The 18,235-nt window shown below is 40.2% G+C and overlaps 1 protein-coding gene and 1 pseudogene across 1 annotated transcript in view; one reads left to right on the top strand and one right to left on the bottom strand.

The window, feature by feature from the left end:
- NCOA1 (nuclear receptor coactivator 1) overlaps positions 1–18,235 on the bottom strand; it is a 184,012-nt gene that overhangs the window by 6,665 nt on the left and 159,112 nt on the right. Inside the window, exons 16-18 of the mRNA XM_045979119.1 lie at positions 17,177–17,579; positions 9,525–9,699; positions 3,854–4,037 (exon numbers count right to left, since the gene is read on the bottom strand). Coding sequence (XP_045835075.1) covers positions 3,854–4,037; positions 9,525–9,699; positions 17,177–17,579 — 762 coding nt within the window. The remainder of the gene's footprint in view (positions 1–3,853; positions 4,038–9,524; positions 9,700–17,176; positions 17,580–18,235) is intronic.
- Positions 7,370–7,465, top strand: LOC123926226 (annotated as a pseudogene).

The raw sequence follows: 18,235 nt of genomic DNA, 5'->3' as shown, positions 1-18,235 counted from the left end.
GTGAAGGAGAGTGATCCCTAAGAGCTGGAAATAACTGAGGTGAGTCCTACAATTGCTTCAGCCTACAGTATACAGAGAATTTCCAGGCTGCAGCCAGCGTGGGGACAGGGAACCCAGGCAGAGCCCTGCAGGCTCCCTGAGTTGAGATGATGCAGCTGGAAGTCTGAGATGGCCAAGGCAGCTGGAATTCACAGTGCAGAATGTCAGAGGAGAGGGAGCTACGCAGAGAGAAAGCTCCAAAGACCTGCAGAGGATCCCCTCGAGTCTGCAACTTAGTACTGATCCGCTAATGGATTTTAGGGAACTACCCAAAGCAGAGGAAAGAGTCACCAGAAATGATGTTGATGGAATAATTCCCAAAGATCACAGAGAGCTGAGAATAGGTCCTGATCCGGCCAGCCAGAGTGAAGAACATCATAACTCATACAGTATCAAGTAGCATATTAGAAAGGCTTTGCCTCAGTAGCAAAGTAAAATGAGCCTGATATACTGAACACTGCTCTGGTCCCACTAAACAAAAAAAGCAAGATCTGAAACGATCAAACTGTTTCAAGTAACCACCATTTCCCAGAATAAAGCTCAAGAAGGTAGGAATATCAACAAGGTAAAATTCACGTGTTTGGCAATCAATAAAAAATTACTAAGTCACGTAAATTTGCAGAAAAATATGACCCATAATGAAAAGTCAGTCAACTGAAACAACCCCAAAATGATACAGATGATAGAATTGACACACAAGAATATTAAGACAGTTATTACAATAACTGTATTCCAGATGTTCAAGGAGCGGAAAGGTTAAACATGTTAGAGGTACAGAAGATATAAAAGAAGTCCAAACTGAACTTCTGGAGAGGAAAGCAGAATATCTGAGATGAAAAATATACCAGATGAAATGAACAGATCAGACATTGAAAAAAAAAAAAAGAAAGAAAAAGAAAAAAAAAAGATTAATGAACTTAAAGCTATAGCAATAGAAAGTATCTAAAATAAAAGACACACAGAAAAAACCAATTGACCTTGCACCCCTCCCCTCAAAATCCCCAAACCCAGGGAATTAGTGAGCTGTGGGACAAGTTCAAGTGTCCAACTTTTATGTATATGTATATATGTATATATAATATGTATATATGAATATAATGTAATCTAATATAATGTGTGTCTGTGTAATTAAGAGTCTCTGAAGGAAAGGAGGTGGGTGGTGACAGAAAAAATATCTGAAGAAACAATGGTCAGTAGTTTTCCAAATTTGATGAAAATTATATATCCATAAATCAAGAAGCTCAATGAATTCCAAGCACAAGAACCATGAAAACAATCACTAAGGCATATTGTAATCAAATTGGTTAAAACAAGTGACAAAGAGAATAACCTTTTTTGAAAGCGCCAGAGCGGGAGAAAAATCAATCCCATACAGAGGAACAAAGAGAAAATGCCAGCGGATAAGGCATCAGAAACACCGCAGTGAAGCAACATCTCTCAAGTACTAAAGCTAAAACTATAATCAACCTAAAATTCGGGGAGAAAAACCTTTCAAAGATGAAGGTGGAAAAAAAAAAGATGAAGGTGAAACAAAAACTTTCTCAGTCATACAAAAGCTGAAAGAATTCAGCAGCGGCTGACTGTAAGAAATGCTAAAGGAAGACCTTCAGGCAGAAGGAAAATGATACCAAGCTGGAAACTGGGGTCTCTACAAAGGAATGAAGACCGCTGAAAATCACTACACAGGTAAGTATAAAAGTGCTTCTTCAAATAAAAAAAAAAAAAAAAGTAACTGTTTAAAGTAAAAGCATGTGGGGTATACGACAGATGTAGACACGATATGTATGGTAACGACAGCGCAGGAGGGGAGAAATGGAAGCTGAGAGCTGTGTGGTTTTTATACACCAGGTGGTTTTCACAGCGCTGGAAAGGACATGATGCTACATGAGAGATGCACGCTCTAAGCTCGGACGCAACCACTAAAATAACAAAATGGAGTTATATATAGCTAATAAGCCATCAAAGGAGATAACATGAATTACAATGTTCAATTAAACCAAAGAAAGGCAAGAGATGGAACAAAAAAAATTTAAAAAAGGATGAGACAAAACCCCCCAAATTGTGAGACATTTAAATTCAACAACATCAATAATCACATTACATGTCAATGGGCTAACCACCCCAATTAAAAGCTGCGGATTGTTGAACTGAGTAAGAAAGCAAGATCCAACTAAATAAGAAATATGCTTTAAGTGTAATGTTCTTTTACCTAATTCATTATATTTTTCATTATTTTAATCTGCTGGAGATGGCAAAAAATTCTAATAACTGAACAATAAGCGCAAGGACAAGACTATTTAGGTCTTTTATTTTGCTATAAGAAATGAATCACTAAGTTGTTTTTTTTTTCCCTGTTAAACTCCTTAGGGACTTACTATATAGTATCTGGGGAATAGAAAGTTTTCTAAATAAAACTCACACCAAAAAGGCATTCTATAGAAAAGGTAATCAGGGTTTACATGTTTTTAAGACTTGCTACAAATTATGGCTACATGGTCACGGTCTACTTTGTGGTTGCTGACAATGAGAACAGTAACTACAGGGAGGTATACCCCAATGATCTTCTTTTTTTTTTTTTTTTTTTTTTTTTCCAAAGATTTTATTTATTTATTTGACAGAGAGAGAGATCACAAGTAGGCAGAGAGGCAGGCAGAGAGAGAGGAGGAAGCAGGCTCCCTGCAGAGCAGAGAGCCCGATGCGGGGCTCGATCCCAGGACCCTGAGATCATGACCTGAGCCGAAGGCAGCGGCTTAATCCACTGAGCCACCCAGGCGCCCCCCCAATGATCTTCTTAAGTATCATTTGAGTTTAGTCATTCAGTCATTCTATCCTTAAAAATCTTCAGGAGTCTCTGGGATAAACTCTAAAACATTTAGATGGCTTACAGCATGCCTAAAAAGCTTACCACATAAATTCTGCTTTAAATATAATATCAATGTCCCCTTAACATTCATGAGATTTTTCAATTTCTATCCCTTGCTAAGGTTATGCTGTGACAACAAGTCTTGAATGTTTTTTCCTATTCTCTTTCTTCAGGCAAACCTTCCCAGAAGGCTTTCCTAACCATGCGGTTTTTCCTTTAAACCCTCAGTAGTTAATTGCATATATCCCTAATATGACACAATATTTACGGTCCTATGGAGGTCTGTCTCTTAACGCAGCGGTTTTTCCTATTATTCAACTGATCTTTATGTTGTGTCTCCCCAACTTGTTAATACTGCCTCCCACAGAGATATCTTTGTATATAGTAATACTGAATAAATGTTTGTTGAAATGAAAGGAAAAAGTGAAGAAAATGTGTTCATAATGTAAAGGGGTAAGTTCCAAGCCAATGTATTGTATGTATCATTTTATTTGATTTATTTTTAAGTAGGCTCCATGCCCAGCGTGGAGCCCAGCGCAGGGCCTGAATTTATGATCTTGAGATACAGACCTGAGTGGAGATCAAGAGTTGGATGCTTAACCAACTGAGCCACCCAGGTGCCCCTGTATCATTTTATAATAAATCTAAAACAATACAATCTCTTTTGAGAGTAAAATCTTACAAGGTCTGTCAAAATTTCCACTGTATATCTTAGGAGGTAGTAGCTATCAAAAGATGGTGGGAAATCATAAGGAAGTGCGTCTTTCCCCCTCGCGTTACTGAGAAATAACTGACACACATCCCCACCCAGTGCAGTCATTTTTGACGAGTAACTGAACATACCTGATTTTCCCTGGAGGAATGACCTGTGGTATGGTCTGGGGTGGGGAGTGTGTGTGTGTGTGTGTGTGTGTGTGTGTGTGTGGCAAGTGTGCCAGCTGCGCCACTTACCTGCTCAGGGCACACAGCGTTCATTCCCGGCATCTGCAAAGAGCTCATCTGCATCTGGCCCATCATTGGGTTCATGTTCTGAACATTTGTGTTTCCACCTGCCATGGACACGGTGATGCTCATATTGTTGTACACTCCTGGCTGCGCTGGCGTGGGCTGGTTCTGGACAGCTTGACTGAACACACTGTTAACTCAAAAACAAGCCCAATTACATCCACAGATCGTGAACATGGGTGTAACGTGACTGGACTCTGTTTCTTAAGTATTTGATATAACTCCACAGAAAAGACGTTACATTCTTAAATTACATATAAGACTTCATCTTATTACAATATATAGAAATTGAGTGTAATTCAGATGAATTTTGAACTCTGCCCAAAGGATTTAATAGCTACAAAGAGCTCATTTTAAGTTACAATCATCTGGCTTCAAATCAGAATTGTGAAATTCCAATTACCTGAATAATTAAGAAAAAAAAGTTTTCCACATAAGTACATCTTCCAGATAACTGAAATGCACTCATTTAACAATCAAATCATTCTAAAATTTTTTATATCATTTTATCTTCCTAAACCAAGAATATTCTATTTAAGCAAAATGCCTGGGATATATATGTTTCATAACTGCTCAATGAATGAATGAACAAAGGAATCAATGATTCAGTGATGGAGTTTTATATTGTGATTGCTTGTACCTCTTCTTAGACTAACACTTCAGGAGAACAGTACTATCTTGTTCCACTCATTCCTTGTCTCTAGTAATAAGTGACACATGGCAAGCACTCAGTAAATATCTGGTGATGAGTGAATTATGAACATGGGTTATTATTACTCAGTGCTGTCAACTGATGAGGTATGGACTGAGTCTTATTTATAGAAAAACACCATCTGAAGAGAATTTCCCGAGACTGAGAACTGGGACTCCCAGGCCTTACTCTAGCCCTAATGAGTCAGTTTCTGAGGGTGGGCACAGAAAGTCACATTTCTAACTTTTTATGCACATTAAGACTCAAGGGCCTTTATTCAATGTTCTAGAGATGCTGTTGCTTCTCAAGGATTCAGCTTCTGGTTGTTTTCACTATGCTATAAACTAAGAGGAATATAACCAGATATTTTTATTTGGCAAATGTAATGTCTTTAAAGATTCCAAAGGTCTTCTCAGGCTAGAACATAGCTTTATGTCTTTTCCAGAAGCAAAATGCAGTTATGTTTTTCAGAGGGCTTGTTTTACTGACTGCCTTCTTTATGGCCTCGTTCTGGACTGTAGGTATAGTCTGGCCTTTCTCTTAGTAGGTAGAATAGTATGGAATAAACAGCAGGTAAATACAACTTGAAACTTTATATTTGAACTCCGAAATTCTAAATGACACATATATATACACATCTAAAGGAAAATGATATGAATTGTGTCTTTTGTAAGTTCTACAAAACACCAAATGTTTGATGATTATCAGTTGTTAAATAATAAACTGCTGGTAAAAGTCCACCTATTTTAAGGTTAATTCTGGAGAATTTGATTTCTAAAAATTATTTACCCCGTCAATGGCTTATCTATTCCTATATTCCTTGCTCGCTCCTGGGAGGTAAACAGGATGTACTGACATTTATCGTTTCCGGTAGATTAAGGTAATCACACGAAAATTAACAGACTGAGAAACAGCCTATTCATCATGTCTGAAGAAAAGCAGCAAATTTTCCCCAAGTAATTATAAAACACAAATGCTCAAAGAAAATTATATGCCTAGGAAATGGTCAGTAATACATCTTTGAACCATTAACGTCTGTACAGTGTGTATGCTTGTGAGGCAGTGCCCCCACAACTAAAGGTGAGGAAAAACCCATTAGTTCGCTGCCCATTTCCTAATGAGAACATTTCTGCCCCAGACAATGCTCATTTGTCAACTGATCCATAAATCAGCCCTGCGGAGGCTCAGCTCAGGGCTCTGTAAGTTAATGCATGCAGAAGCTTCAAGGACTGCAATGATGTCATACTTAGTGAAAAAAAAGTTTAAGATTTAATTTCTTTTCACATTTATACTTGGTACTTATATTAGCTTAAGTTCATTCAAACTGCTCTTGCCAACAGTTCCATTTTAGTTTCTTCCACTACGGGAAGAAGATCAAGCCCTCTGCAGCATCAGTCACTGTTCTAGGTCTCAGAAATGACGGTGGGGTGGGGTTCACCTCCCTCCCTCTGCTTTCTTGGTCAGCCCCATGGCAGTTACTACAGTTTTTTCGGCTAGCACCAGGAATTTGGAAGCCCCTAAATCACGGTGTGGGGGAAGGTAAGGATGAAGACTCTGGCCTGAAGTGGCTTCCATAGGTACTGGAGGTATTATTAACAAGCATGGAGGTGCTCCAGGTCATGTAAGTCTAAAAACAAAGGGTTAAACAACAGGCCTTCCTAGCCTTTAAAATGCTAATAAGCGCTCCGACTTTCCCTAGCGACTAGTGTTACACACAAACCTGCACTGTTCTAGGACAAAGAGGCTTGGTTTAACCCTTTATTTTTCTTGCGACTGGAGAGATCATGAAAAAGAATCACATTACTCAGTCTCTGAACTCTATTACCTCATCCTACTAAATGATTCTTTGTTTCATGTGTTACTTCTGTCCCTTTACTGCCGTCACCCACTGGACTCTTGGTAACTTGACAGCAAGGGCAGTTTCCCCTGTTCCTTGTGGTACTCTGCACTGTGCAAGAGAAACAGCGAGGGGTCACAAATCCATGCTACCTGTGTCGACTAATAAGCCTTTACACGTGAAGCAAATAAGCAAATGTGAATGCTTAGAGACTTGGTGACAACTTTTTTTTTTCAAATGATTTGGTAAAGTCAAAGTTCACAAAAACTGTTGAAGTACAACAAAAATTCAAGCCCACATTTGAATCTGAACCCAAGAAGTGACTGAGGCAGGACAGGGAATTTTTGTCCTCATTCACTCAATAAATGTACAGTAAGTGCTCATGCGTTCTAAAGGATGGACATACGCAAGTAAACAAAAACGAAGTCCTGTGTTTAGGATGATTATATTCTAGTTGGAGGAGACAGACCATAAACAAAAGGACCAACACACAATATGTCAGGTGTTAAGAACTATAAAGAGAAATATAGACGGGAAAAAAAAAGGGGGTAGAAACCGCTCTTGTTTTAGAAATGATGATCAGGGAGCTTTAATATGGTGACATTTAATATCTATGTCTAATTAGGTGACATTTAAGGAGAGACTTGAAGTGTGAGAAAGCAAACCATGTGGCCACTGTGAGAAGAACATTCCGACAGAGGGATTTAAAAACGCAAAGGCCCTGAGTTTGCAATGTACTTGGCACATGTGAGGAACAGAAGAATAAACAGACACCAGTATATGCAGACTGAGTGATGGGAATAGCAGCTGAGGTCAGAAAGGGACCCAGGAACAGGATTATGTGGGCTTCCCAGGCCCCATGCTGCACTCTGCGTAAGCTGGTGAGTTTTGAGGAGAGGACTGCCATGCTGCTCACGTCTGAAAAGCATCACGCAGCTTTGCGCAGTGGCAGTATCGTAGCCAATGAGGTTTATCCGAGGCGCGATTATTGCTAATTGAAAAGCATCACGCAGGCTACCACATGATTACATTGCAGGGGAGCAAGGGTCGAAGCAAGGAGACAGGAAGCTCCTTCAACAGTCTGGAAAAAAGACGATGGCGGCTCGCACACGGGACAGGGAAGAAGGGAGAGCTAAGAAGCTGATGTGGTTTGCTGATGGGCTGTCTGATGTGAGATATGAGAGAAGAGGTTTTCTTCTGAAGAACTGGGAGAACGAAGTTGCTGTTCACTGAGATGGGGAACAGCAGGAGAGGAGCAGGTTTCAGGGGGGTGGGCAATCCCTTCAGATTTTGTCATGGTGAGCCAGAGAGGCCTATTAGACTTCTGAGTGGGAAAGTGATTCGGTGGTTATACATACAGTATGGTTGTTCAGGGGAGAAGTCTGGCCTGGAGATTTATAGACTTTGTCTTTTAAAAGATATGATTTGTTAGAAAGAGAGAAAGCACACACTAGCAGGGGGAGAGGCAGGCAGAGGGAGAAGCAGGCTCCCTGCTGAACAAGAAGCCCAAGGCTGGGCTCAATCCCAGAACCCTGGAATCATGGCCTGAGCTGAAGGCAGACACTTAACTGACTGAGCCACCCAGGTGTCCCTGGGCTGGAGATTCAAACTGGGGAGTCACAGACACTGAGATAGGGATGTATAGCTGTAAGTGGGCAGCATAACCAAGGGAGCAAGTAGACAGAATGAGCTCAAAGGCCCTCAAATGGAGCTTGGGGAGATGAGGAAGATCCAGCAGAGGACACTGAGAAATAGGGTGAGAGTGACCTGTCTCCAGAGAGAAAGCTGTTCCAGAAACTAAATGAAGGAGGAGCGTCAAGAAAGAATAAATGCTCAAGTATGGCAAAATCTACCAGCAGTCACCGCACCTGGCATTGTGGAGGACACTGACAACCTGAACAAGAGAACTGCTGCTACAGCGGTGGGGATGAAAGCCCGACTGGTCAACAAGGGAAGGAGAAGTGTTTAGAGTCTTTTAGGGTATTTAACTGTAAAGGGGAGCAGAACTGTCAGCGGGACTGTGTTTTTTTCCAAGACACATTTAAATGCTTAGATGTGGGCATGGAGCTAGAGTTTAGCTGGATTTCATTAGGGAGCGTCTTGCTAGCACGGCCAAGTGCAGCAGAGGGAGAGCTGGCCAAGGGAGTGGAGAGTGTCTGTAAAGGAATCACGATACTCATGGACCGTGGAATCTAAAGTGAATTTAGGAAGCTGGGATTAGAACATATTAGGAGTCTAAATTCTTCTTGCATGTTACATAGACAGTTTCATTTCTACCTAATTTACACACAGTCCTCACTGAGAGCTCCACAGTTCTCTAAGGGGAAGACTTCCTCTCACCTTTCAGTGAACTTTAGGAGAATACGGTCTTAAGTTTTCAACTTTAACTGCCTCACTTATTATGTTGTCAGATCAAACGGTTTCCCTGTCATTAGAACCAAGACACAACCTAATTAAAAGCCTTATAAAACTCAAGTGAAGTGTGAAAAGTTCAGCAGCCAGGATTGGGGGGAAAATGACGTTAGTGAGATAATTCTAAGCCAAATGGGCAAGATGAGGCCACTGAAAATCTAGAGACTCAAAGAACTGGCTGAGGCAGAACAGCCTGAGAAGTCTCAAAACCTCGGCTATTGCCATGAGACCTTTCAAACATGCTAAGAGAGGTGAAGCCTGCATGCCCACTGTTTAGGCTCTAGTGAATTCTGATATTTAGGCATTCTTGCTTTAGATTTTTAGAATTTTTTAAGTGTTTTTATAAATAACGCTTTTTTTAAGTACCCATTTCTACCTCCGTCCCAGGGAAGCTCTGTTTCACACATGATCAGGTTCTTCAGGTGTGCTGACAGTGGGATGGGAGGCTAGGGGCCACTAGACCACTTTTCTGCACTGTAAACACACAAATTTACCTTAAAAATGACTTGAAACTTAGAGGATTCAGAAGTCATTATTTCTCTTTGCTATCACGTAAAATTCAGTTCCATGAACTTGCAAATGGAAGTAGCCAGTACTCTTCTATTCCGATCGTCACGGCACGACTGTTCTTAAGTGCTGCAGAGACCAGGGATGCTCATATACAAAAACTTACTTACTTGTTGTTTCCCATTGCACCTTGCTGCCAGGCCTTCATGTCTGGTGACTGGTACCCAGTCGAGGGCGGAGTTGGCTGGAGCAGAGAGCTCTGAGGAGGAGGGATTGGCATGGGCACCATGGAGCTTCCGGGGCTCAGAGATGGAGCGAAGTTTGCCTCACCTTGGGGAACCATTCCTGCAAATTGACATAAATTAATTTATGTGACTATACTATAAATGTATTAACCCTATAAAAGAGAACCCCCCATTCCCACAAGGATCTGTCATGATATAATTAGAAACAGCCTATTCAATACAGCAGGGAAAAACATTTCAGTCTCTTCAAAATAAGGCAGGAAATTAGAATATAAACAGAGAAATAAACATAAAATAAGTCTGCAAGAATGCATCACTAACATATTGATTTGGGTTCCAGGATTATGTATAAATTTTTTTCTATTCTTTTTGCTTACATGGATTTTTTTTTTAAAGATTTTATTTATTTGTTTGACAGAGGGAGAGAGATCACAAGAAGGCAAAGAGGCAGGCAGAGAGAGAGAGGGGGAAGCAGGCTCCCCGCTGAGCACAGAGCCTGATGCGGGGCTCCCTCCCAGGACTCTGAGATCATGACCCGAGCCAAAGATAGAGGCTTTAACCCACTGAGCCACCCAGGCCACCCTTACATGGGTTTTTAAGTGCAAAAATGCACAAGAATACACATGACAGATTACTTGTGTAATAAAAATAAGTTAGGAAGGGAAAAAGGCAAAACAAACACGTGTGAAATGAAAAATGAGAAGAGTTTTGTTGTCCATGCCTCAGTCATCTCTGTGGGCTCTTCTTTCCCTATCCTTTTCCTTTAAGCTTTACTGAGGTGTCACCTACAAGCCTCAAATTTACCCACTGCACTGCACAACTCAATGACTTGTAGTCCATTTATGGAGCTGTGCAACCATCAGCCCAGTCCAGTTTGGACATTTTCATTCCCCTCATGTCCCCCCCATGCCTGTCAGCAGTCATTCCCCTCTCCTACCCCAGCCTCAGGCAACGATGGATCTGTTTTCTGTCTTGACAGGTGTGCATTTTGGGGGCAATTTCATATAAATGTAATCACATGAGATCTTTGGATCTGGCTTCTTTCACTTAGATAATGTTTCTGAGGTTTGACCATTCTGTAGCATTTATTGGTAGTTTGCTCCTTTCTGGGCAGGATGATGCTTATCAGCAGCTATTGATACAATCATTTTAAAAACATCAGCTGGCCATAATATTAATAATTTACTTCTGGATTTTTAGGTTGTTGCAGTGGTCCCTATGTCCATACTTGTATGAATGCTATATTGTCTTGACTGATGTGACTTTTTTTTAAATCTTTTTTTTTTTTTAATTTTTTAAAATTAGATTTTATTCATTTGACAGACAGAGATCACAAGTAGGCAGAGAGGCAGGCAGAGAGAGGAGGAAGCAGGTTCCCCGCCGAGCAGACAGCCCGATGCGATGCGGGGCATTAATCCCAGGACCCTGGGATCATGACCCGAGCCGAAGGCCGAGGCTTTAACCCACTGAGCCACCCAGGCACCCCTTGACTGCTGTGACTTTATGGTAATTTTTGAAATGACAGTCATCCAAGTTGGCTCTCTTTTTCAAAACTGTCTTGGCTACACTGGATCCTTTGCATTTCCATATAAACTTTAGGAGAAGCTTGTCAATTCTCCAAAAAGCATATTGACATTTTGATTTGCTTTGAATTATAAGGTCAATTTGGAGTGAATCTGCCATTGTTTCAATTTTTTTCTGATTTCATTTTGCACAGTGTCCATTGTTATGTCTTTAAGTTCACTAATTTTTTCTTTTGTAATGTCTAATATCTCTCTTATCCCATCTAGTATATTTTTATCTCAGACATTGTAGTTTTTGTTTCCAGAAGTTGATTTTGGTTTTATTTATATTGTCCTTGACTTTACTTAGTATGTTCAAGCTTTCCTCTAGCTTTCTGAACATACAGAATAAATGTATAATTTTTAATTGTCTCAATGTCTCGACTACTCATTTTATCATTTGTGTGTTTCTGTGTTGGTTTCGATGACAGATTTTACTCCTTGTTATTGGTTTTATTATACTGCATCTCTGCATGCCTGGTAATAAAAAAGACCAGATCCCAGACCTTGTGAATTCTACCTTGTTAGGTGCTGGATTTTTTTTTTAAGAGGGAGGAAAAGAGAGTGGGTGCATGTGAAAGGGGGTGGCAGGGCAGAGGAAAAGGGAGAGAGTCTTAAGCAGGCCCCATGTCCAGAGTGGAGCCTGACAAAGGGGCTTGAAGCAGGGCTCGATCTCACGATCTTGAGATCATGATTTGAGCTGGAATCAGGAGTTGGATGCTTAAACAACTAAGCCACTCAGGTACCCCTAAAAGCCCTTTAAATATTTTCAACCTTTATCTGGGTTGCAGTTAGGTTACATGGAGACAGTTTAATTCTTTTGGGTCTTGTATGTCAAGAGATAAGAGCAAAGGTTAGGGCTTATTTTGTCTGCTACTGAGACAAAACCCTTCTGAGTATCTTACTTGACACACCCCATGAATCATGGGGTTTTCTATTCTGGCTGGTGTGAAGAGAAGTTGACCCTGTGCGAACTTTGTAGATTGTTCCCTATAACCTTTCCAGGTGGTTTTCCTTGGCCTTGGTTTGTTGTGCGTGCATACGCAAACACACACACAAAAACCGAGTGGGACCCTGTGCACATCCTTGCAGTTCACTGTGGCTCTCTCTTCTCTGGTCCTGTGCCCTGAAACCTCGAGTTGCCTTGGCCTTCCTGGACTCCCAGCTCCATGGGCTCAACTCAGGGAGACTACTGGTCCCTTCTGGACTCCCTCTCCATGCAGCATAGTTTGGATAATATCAAAAATTATAGTTCAATGTACTTTGATTTTTTTGTTTGTTTCTGATGGGGGAATAAATCTGGCTCCTGTTATTCCAACTTAGCCAAAAGTGGAAGTCCTAACAGTTTAAAAGGTAAAAATGGATTTTTAAAAAATGATTTCTGTTATGCTCTTTTTTCCTTTTTTTTCCTGACAAAATACATTTCATAGTTAAATACTTTTAAGATACAAACAGTTTTAAAGGTGCATAGAAGAATGTCATAATCTGATTACCCATAATTTAGTATAATTCATTCAAATCTTCATTTCTAAAATCTAACACAATTTTGTGACCTGCTCTTTCCCTTATGATTATATCATAAGCATGTCTCTATGTTCTTAATGTCTCTCTATAAATATAATTGTATATTCTATGTTTTGCCACCATTATTATGACTTTTCTCCTTTTGTTTGTTTAATATAGCCGGAGATGTAGTTAATTTATTCACTTTTGGTTTTTTGTAGGCTACAATTTTAAAAATATTTTAAATTTTCTGTGAAAATTAAGCCAACTGTAAACTTTCTATAGTTTTTTCTTTCATTAAATGTTTATTTTTCTTGGTAAAGACTATTATAAATAAAGCTATATATTTTCTCTCTGCTGCCTCCTCCATCTGTAATTTAATCTCTAATACTTTTGACTAAGAATATATGGAGAAGTTAATTTTTCATTTATGACTCCAGAAGATGGGTGTTCCCCCCATCTTCTTCATTTATATGTTGACTATCTCTGCATAAACTCTATAATTTAACTACTTTGGTTGGGATCTTTGAAAAAATAGTTGTCTGTTCTTAATGCATTTTTAATCTTGTTAATGAGGAAATAATTTCTTTCAGAAAAATATGTATGTGAGGGCAGAAGAGATACTTCTCACATTCTGGACATTATTCTGTAGAATCAAAGTTAAACAATAAATAAGAGATTGCAAGTATATCAGCATACTTTTTCACATTTCTTTCTGGACTCATTTCACATTCTAATTGTTCCTTATCAGCTGACCTAGTTTTAGTAGAGAGAACCAGCTTATAGATAAGGAACTGGAGGGGTTGACAGAGTTCTGGTTCAGGTTCTGCCACCACACTGGACCTTGGATTCCTTGGACCAGACAATCTAGTTCCTTCCAAAATTTCAATAATTCTGTCTTCACCTAAACTAATCTAAGCCTCCCTGCTGGACCATAAATAGCATCACAGCCACTGGCAGCAGCAACAGAACCAGGATTCATCCTTCCATTCATTTACTTCACCGAAGGTTCATTGAGCACCTACTCTCCCTGCCAGACCTCTGTGCTAAGCAATTAAGAAACTAAAAAGGCCACACTTTGCTCAGTCAAGAAACTTGCTATTTAAAAAGCAAGGCAGCTAGGTGAACAAATGAGTGTAAGACAGGGTGGTGAGTGCCTATGATTGGGAGTGGTCAGGGAAGGCTTCCCAGAGGAGACAGTTCTGAGAGGAGGGAGGAACAAGAATGAGGCAGGTGAATGAAGGACACTTCATTTTGAAAGTTTGAAATAGCAGATACAGGATTACAAGGCCTAGTATGAAAAGAGAGCAAGGTATACATTCTTTCTTGGATCTTGAGAAATTTGTTAGAACAGCTGGAACACTGAGATATGGAGAGAAGTGAAGCAGAACTGATGAGTCTAACTTTGGACAAGTTGAGTTTGGGGTGCTAGTGGAGAGAAAATTCAAGGATGTCTGTCATCAGGCAGTTGTACACAAGAGCTGAGAGATCTGGTTAGAGATACAGAAGAGAGTCATCAGCATGAAGAGGTCACTGAAGCCACAGGAGTGGATGAGATCACTTAGGAGGAATGGGTGGAGTAGCGTTACTGTAGTTCACAGAAGGAGCTATGGATTAGCTTCAAGGAATTCATGGGGTTGGTACAAAATTTTGTAAAAATTTCCATCATATTTCCTTTAAATGTCACCTTGGTATAAAATAAATTTTATTTATTTTTTTTAAATGCAGGGTCTTTTGTTTTTTTGTGTGTGTTTTGTTTTGTTTTTAAGATTTTACCTATTTATTTGAGAGAGAGCATGAATGGGGGAGATGGGGAGAAGAGGCAGATGGAGAAGCAGACTCCCTGCTGAGCAGGGAGCCCAATGTGGGGCCTGGTCGCAGGACCCTAAGATCATGACAAGAGCCAAAGGTAGGAGGTTAACCGACTGAGCCACGCAGGGGCCCCTAAATAAATTGGAAATGTCCAATTCTGTTCTTGTGCATTCATCATTATGGCTTGATAGTCTCGAAAAATTTTTTGGTTTTCAGAAATAAAAGAGAGCATACTCTGTCATTACTATTATTCACATGTTCCTTCATTTACTCTGGGTCCCTACTAAGCTAAAAGATGCCAAAGCAAAGGACTAAAGCTAAGTTAATGAATTCAACCTTTAGTTTTACTAATATCAATTAACACAAAAACTTTTTCCGCAAAGGACCAGATAGGAAATATTTTTGGTTTTGCAGTTCATAAGGTTTCTGGTACAAATCAACTCCGCGTATGAAGCCAACCACATTATGTATTATCATACATAAACTAATGAGGAGGACTGTGTTATAGTAAGACTTTATTTAAAAAACGTGGCAGTTTTTTTTTCTTCCAAAAGAAGTCGTCATTTGCCAAGGTTGAAACTTTTCCAGAACTTGAAATTGTACTCATACAAAACCTGGTCATGAAGCTTTTTACCAGGCTGTTGATAATGTTGGAATGAGTTTATAACTTAGCGCAATGGAAGACATTTAAAAATACTGCCTCTTTAAACGTTCTTTTGCTCTCCAGAAAACCTGACAACTCTCCCCCTACCCCCCCCCCCCCTTTATGCTGAAGCAGTTCATGGGAGAACTGCAGGCTCTGTCATTTCATTTCAATTTGCAACTGGATGAAACAACTACTCTCTTTATCGCACCCAGTGTCTGGGTTTTGTTTGTAGTGGGAATGCTGACTTGATCAACGATGAATTCTTATGTTGTGAAAAGCATTTTCTGTCAATCTAAATTTGGACTAGAAGAAAAATCCAGGTACCAGATAGAGCGCTTATGATGGGTAGCAACACATCCAGTTCTGTCACCTAGAGAAGACGTAAGCCCCACCCACTCATGATCTCAACCACCGTGTACACACTGACATGGCAGTGGCTCCAAGAGGAGACCCACGACTCTGAAAGAAATCTTGTCAACTTCATTGGAAATGGGGTTCTGAAGAACTGCCTTTCTAGGTGGTTTAGTCAAGAAACGGGTGAGGGATAAGAAATTCTTTCTTGGCCTCTCAGAGAAGAGGTGTTGAAGAACATGACCGAAACTGGGCAGAAGTACTGTTTTTATTTCTCTATTTCTTAAGAGAAAAAAATCCTTGGGGAATTTACTAATATCTGGGTTACTCATAGTTATTTCTTTTTTGCCAATGAAGGAGACAAACCTTCTGATTTAAGGCTCTGTAATCAATATTCTGAACACTACTAAGAGTCTGTTTGCTGCGTGGGCTAAGCTGCCATTACGGAAGAGGAGTGGACAACCAGGTAACTACACAGCTCTTCTAATGCCCAGGAAGTACTTCTGCAGGCCAGAATTAAGTGAAAAAGCCTTGTCAAGTTCTCTGCATACAGAAATCGTAAGACACATGAAAGTGGCCTTCAAAAGGTTCAGACAGTATTATTATTAAAATATAGATTTATAATCCTTTTCTTGCCCACACAGATAGTGTCAGCGATATAAACCAGCCAAAGATGACTTCATTGTCTTGAGGACAAAGGAACAGATGTGACATAATTTTGAGTAAAAGATCTTTGAGAATTCTGGTGCTGTCTGACACAAGTCTCCCTAGATAACTTAATTTAATAGTCAAAGGATTTTAGCACTTGTTGCCACGAGAATGAAAGTCTAAATTGATTTGGCTGTCAAAGTTGATAAGCATACTGCTATGTAAAAAAAAAAATCTCTATGTAACCTCAACATTTTATTCAAGTCAAATAGCAGTCTTCTCATGGAAATTCATTTTTAGGCAGACTTATAATTTACTTTTTCTTTCATTTATAAAATGAAGGGATTTATTTCAATTTTTCCCCAGGAATCTGCCATTAATTTTGCATCAAAGTTTGATTAAATATCGTGGATTAATCAAATGTGTTTTATTGCCACTACCCACTAGAGTCTGAAAGTGAAAGAAGTAAAATCTAAAAGGACATCGTCACCTAGGACAAAGCGAATGGAAGAGAGACAATGCAAATAAAAGGTTAAAAAAGAAAAAACTCCTGGAAGCCAGGAAGTTCCTCATACTGCAGAAGAAGAGCTTTCAACTTAAGCAGCTACGAGTACTGACACAAATAAGAAGCCTGAGAGGCTTTGTAAATAGGGTTATCCCTGTATAAACGATCAAACTCAAAGTCTCCAACATAATGAAAAAACTGTATGCCCATTTAGAGTTCATGTACTTCAACCCATTGCCTGAAGAGGACTCTCGTAAGATTCTTACAGGGATCCATGACAGAAAGTAAGAACGTAAGAGAATGTACCCTGCAGACAAAATTCAAAAAATTTTAGAATCAGGTCCTTCTGGATCCTCTGATTAATCATATTAGCTGTCAGGGAGTGATAAGCCTCCAAATATTTAACCACTAGTGGCAAGAGATGAGTCTGGAGCCCGGGTCTCCTGACTCCCACCACAGCACCTTCCTCTCGGGCACTGCCCCGCCGTGAGTGCAGGGGAACGCCTGTGCCGTATACGTGGGAAGCGGAGCAGAGGAGCAGTCCTCATACCTGATCCTGGGTACTGGAAGACGTTCTGCTGCATCTGAGGGTTGATTCCAGTGCCAAACTGTCCTCCCATGTTTCCTGTCATGCCTCTGTTCACCATGCTGTTGCGGTTGGCCAAGGCTGACTCGGGATTTGCGGCCAGTTGTGAAAACGGGCTGGTTGAAGCAGGTGGGGTTCCTGGATTTGTACCGTAGTTGGGTGGGTAGGGAAATTGCTGCGGAGCACCCTGAGGAAGACGGGGGTTCCCCATTTGAACTGGCAGTCCAGATGAGGGAGGGAGGTTGTTCCCAAAGCTCTGTTGCCTCATGAGCATGGCTCTCTGCTGCTGTATTAGCTGCCTCTGCCGGTGCTGCTGGCTGTACAACTCCCGCTGGCGCTGCGCCAACATCTGGGCATTCAGGGGGGGCTGCAAAAGAGAAAACCAATCCTCACTTATGAATATTGTTATCACCATCCCCTACTTTGGGAAGCTTACAGGATAAAGCCTAGTAGCTTGGGGCAACAAAACACGTAGCAATTATCACTATGACTTCGAACTTGTCTGACGTGACGTGACGTGGTTAGGAGGCTTTTTTTTCTTTTTCATTTACCCCAAATTTACTGTTTCTTAGTTCCTCTCTTTTCTCACTGAGATCATTTATTCCACTTTACTTAAATGAATAAAATGTGATTATAGTTGATTTTAATTTTCTTCATTACACTTTCCTGTATTTTTCAAATTATTTTTATAATGAGCATGCATTATCTCTACAATGGAAAAACCTATAAAATACTGTTTAAAAAGGAAGAATCAGAAATCTAGGATCCAATGCCAAACAAATTGTTACTTAAAAAGAAAATAATTAGAAATAAAATAATAAAAAGAAATAAGTGGAACCACCAATTTTTTTTTAGAAGATTTATTTTAGAGAATGAGCATGAGCAGGGGAAGGGGCAGAAGGAGAGGGAGAGAAGCAGACTCCCCGCTAAGCGCAGGGCCAGACACAAGGCTTGATCCCACAACCCTGAGATCATGACCTGAGTTGGATGCTTAACCAACTGAGCTACCCAGGGGCGAGAACA

The sequence above is a fragment of the Meles meles genome, chromosome 15, assembly GCF_922984935.1.
Source record: "Meles meles chromosome 15, mMelMel3.1 paternal haplotype, whole genome shotgun sequence".
Lineage (NCBI taxonomy): Eukaryota > Metazoa > Chordata > Mammalia > Carnivora > Mustelidae > Meles > Meles meles.
This window is presented reverse-complemented; position numbering and strand designations above follow the sequence as displayed.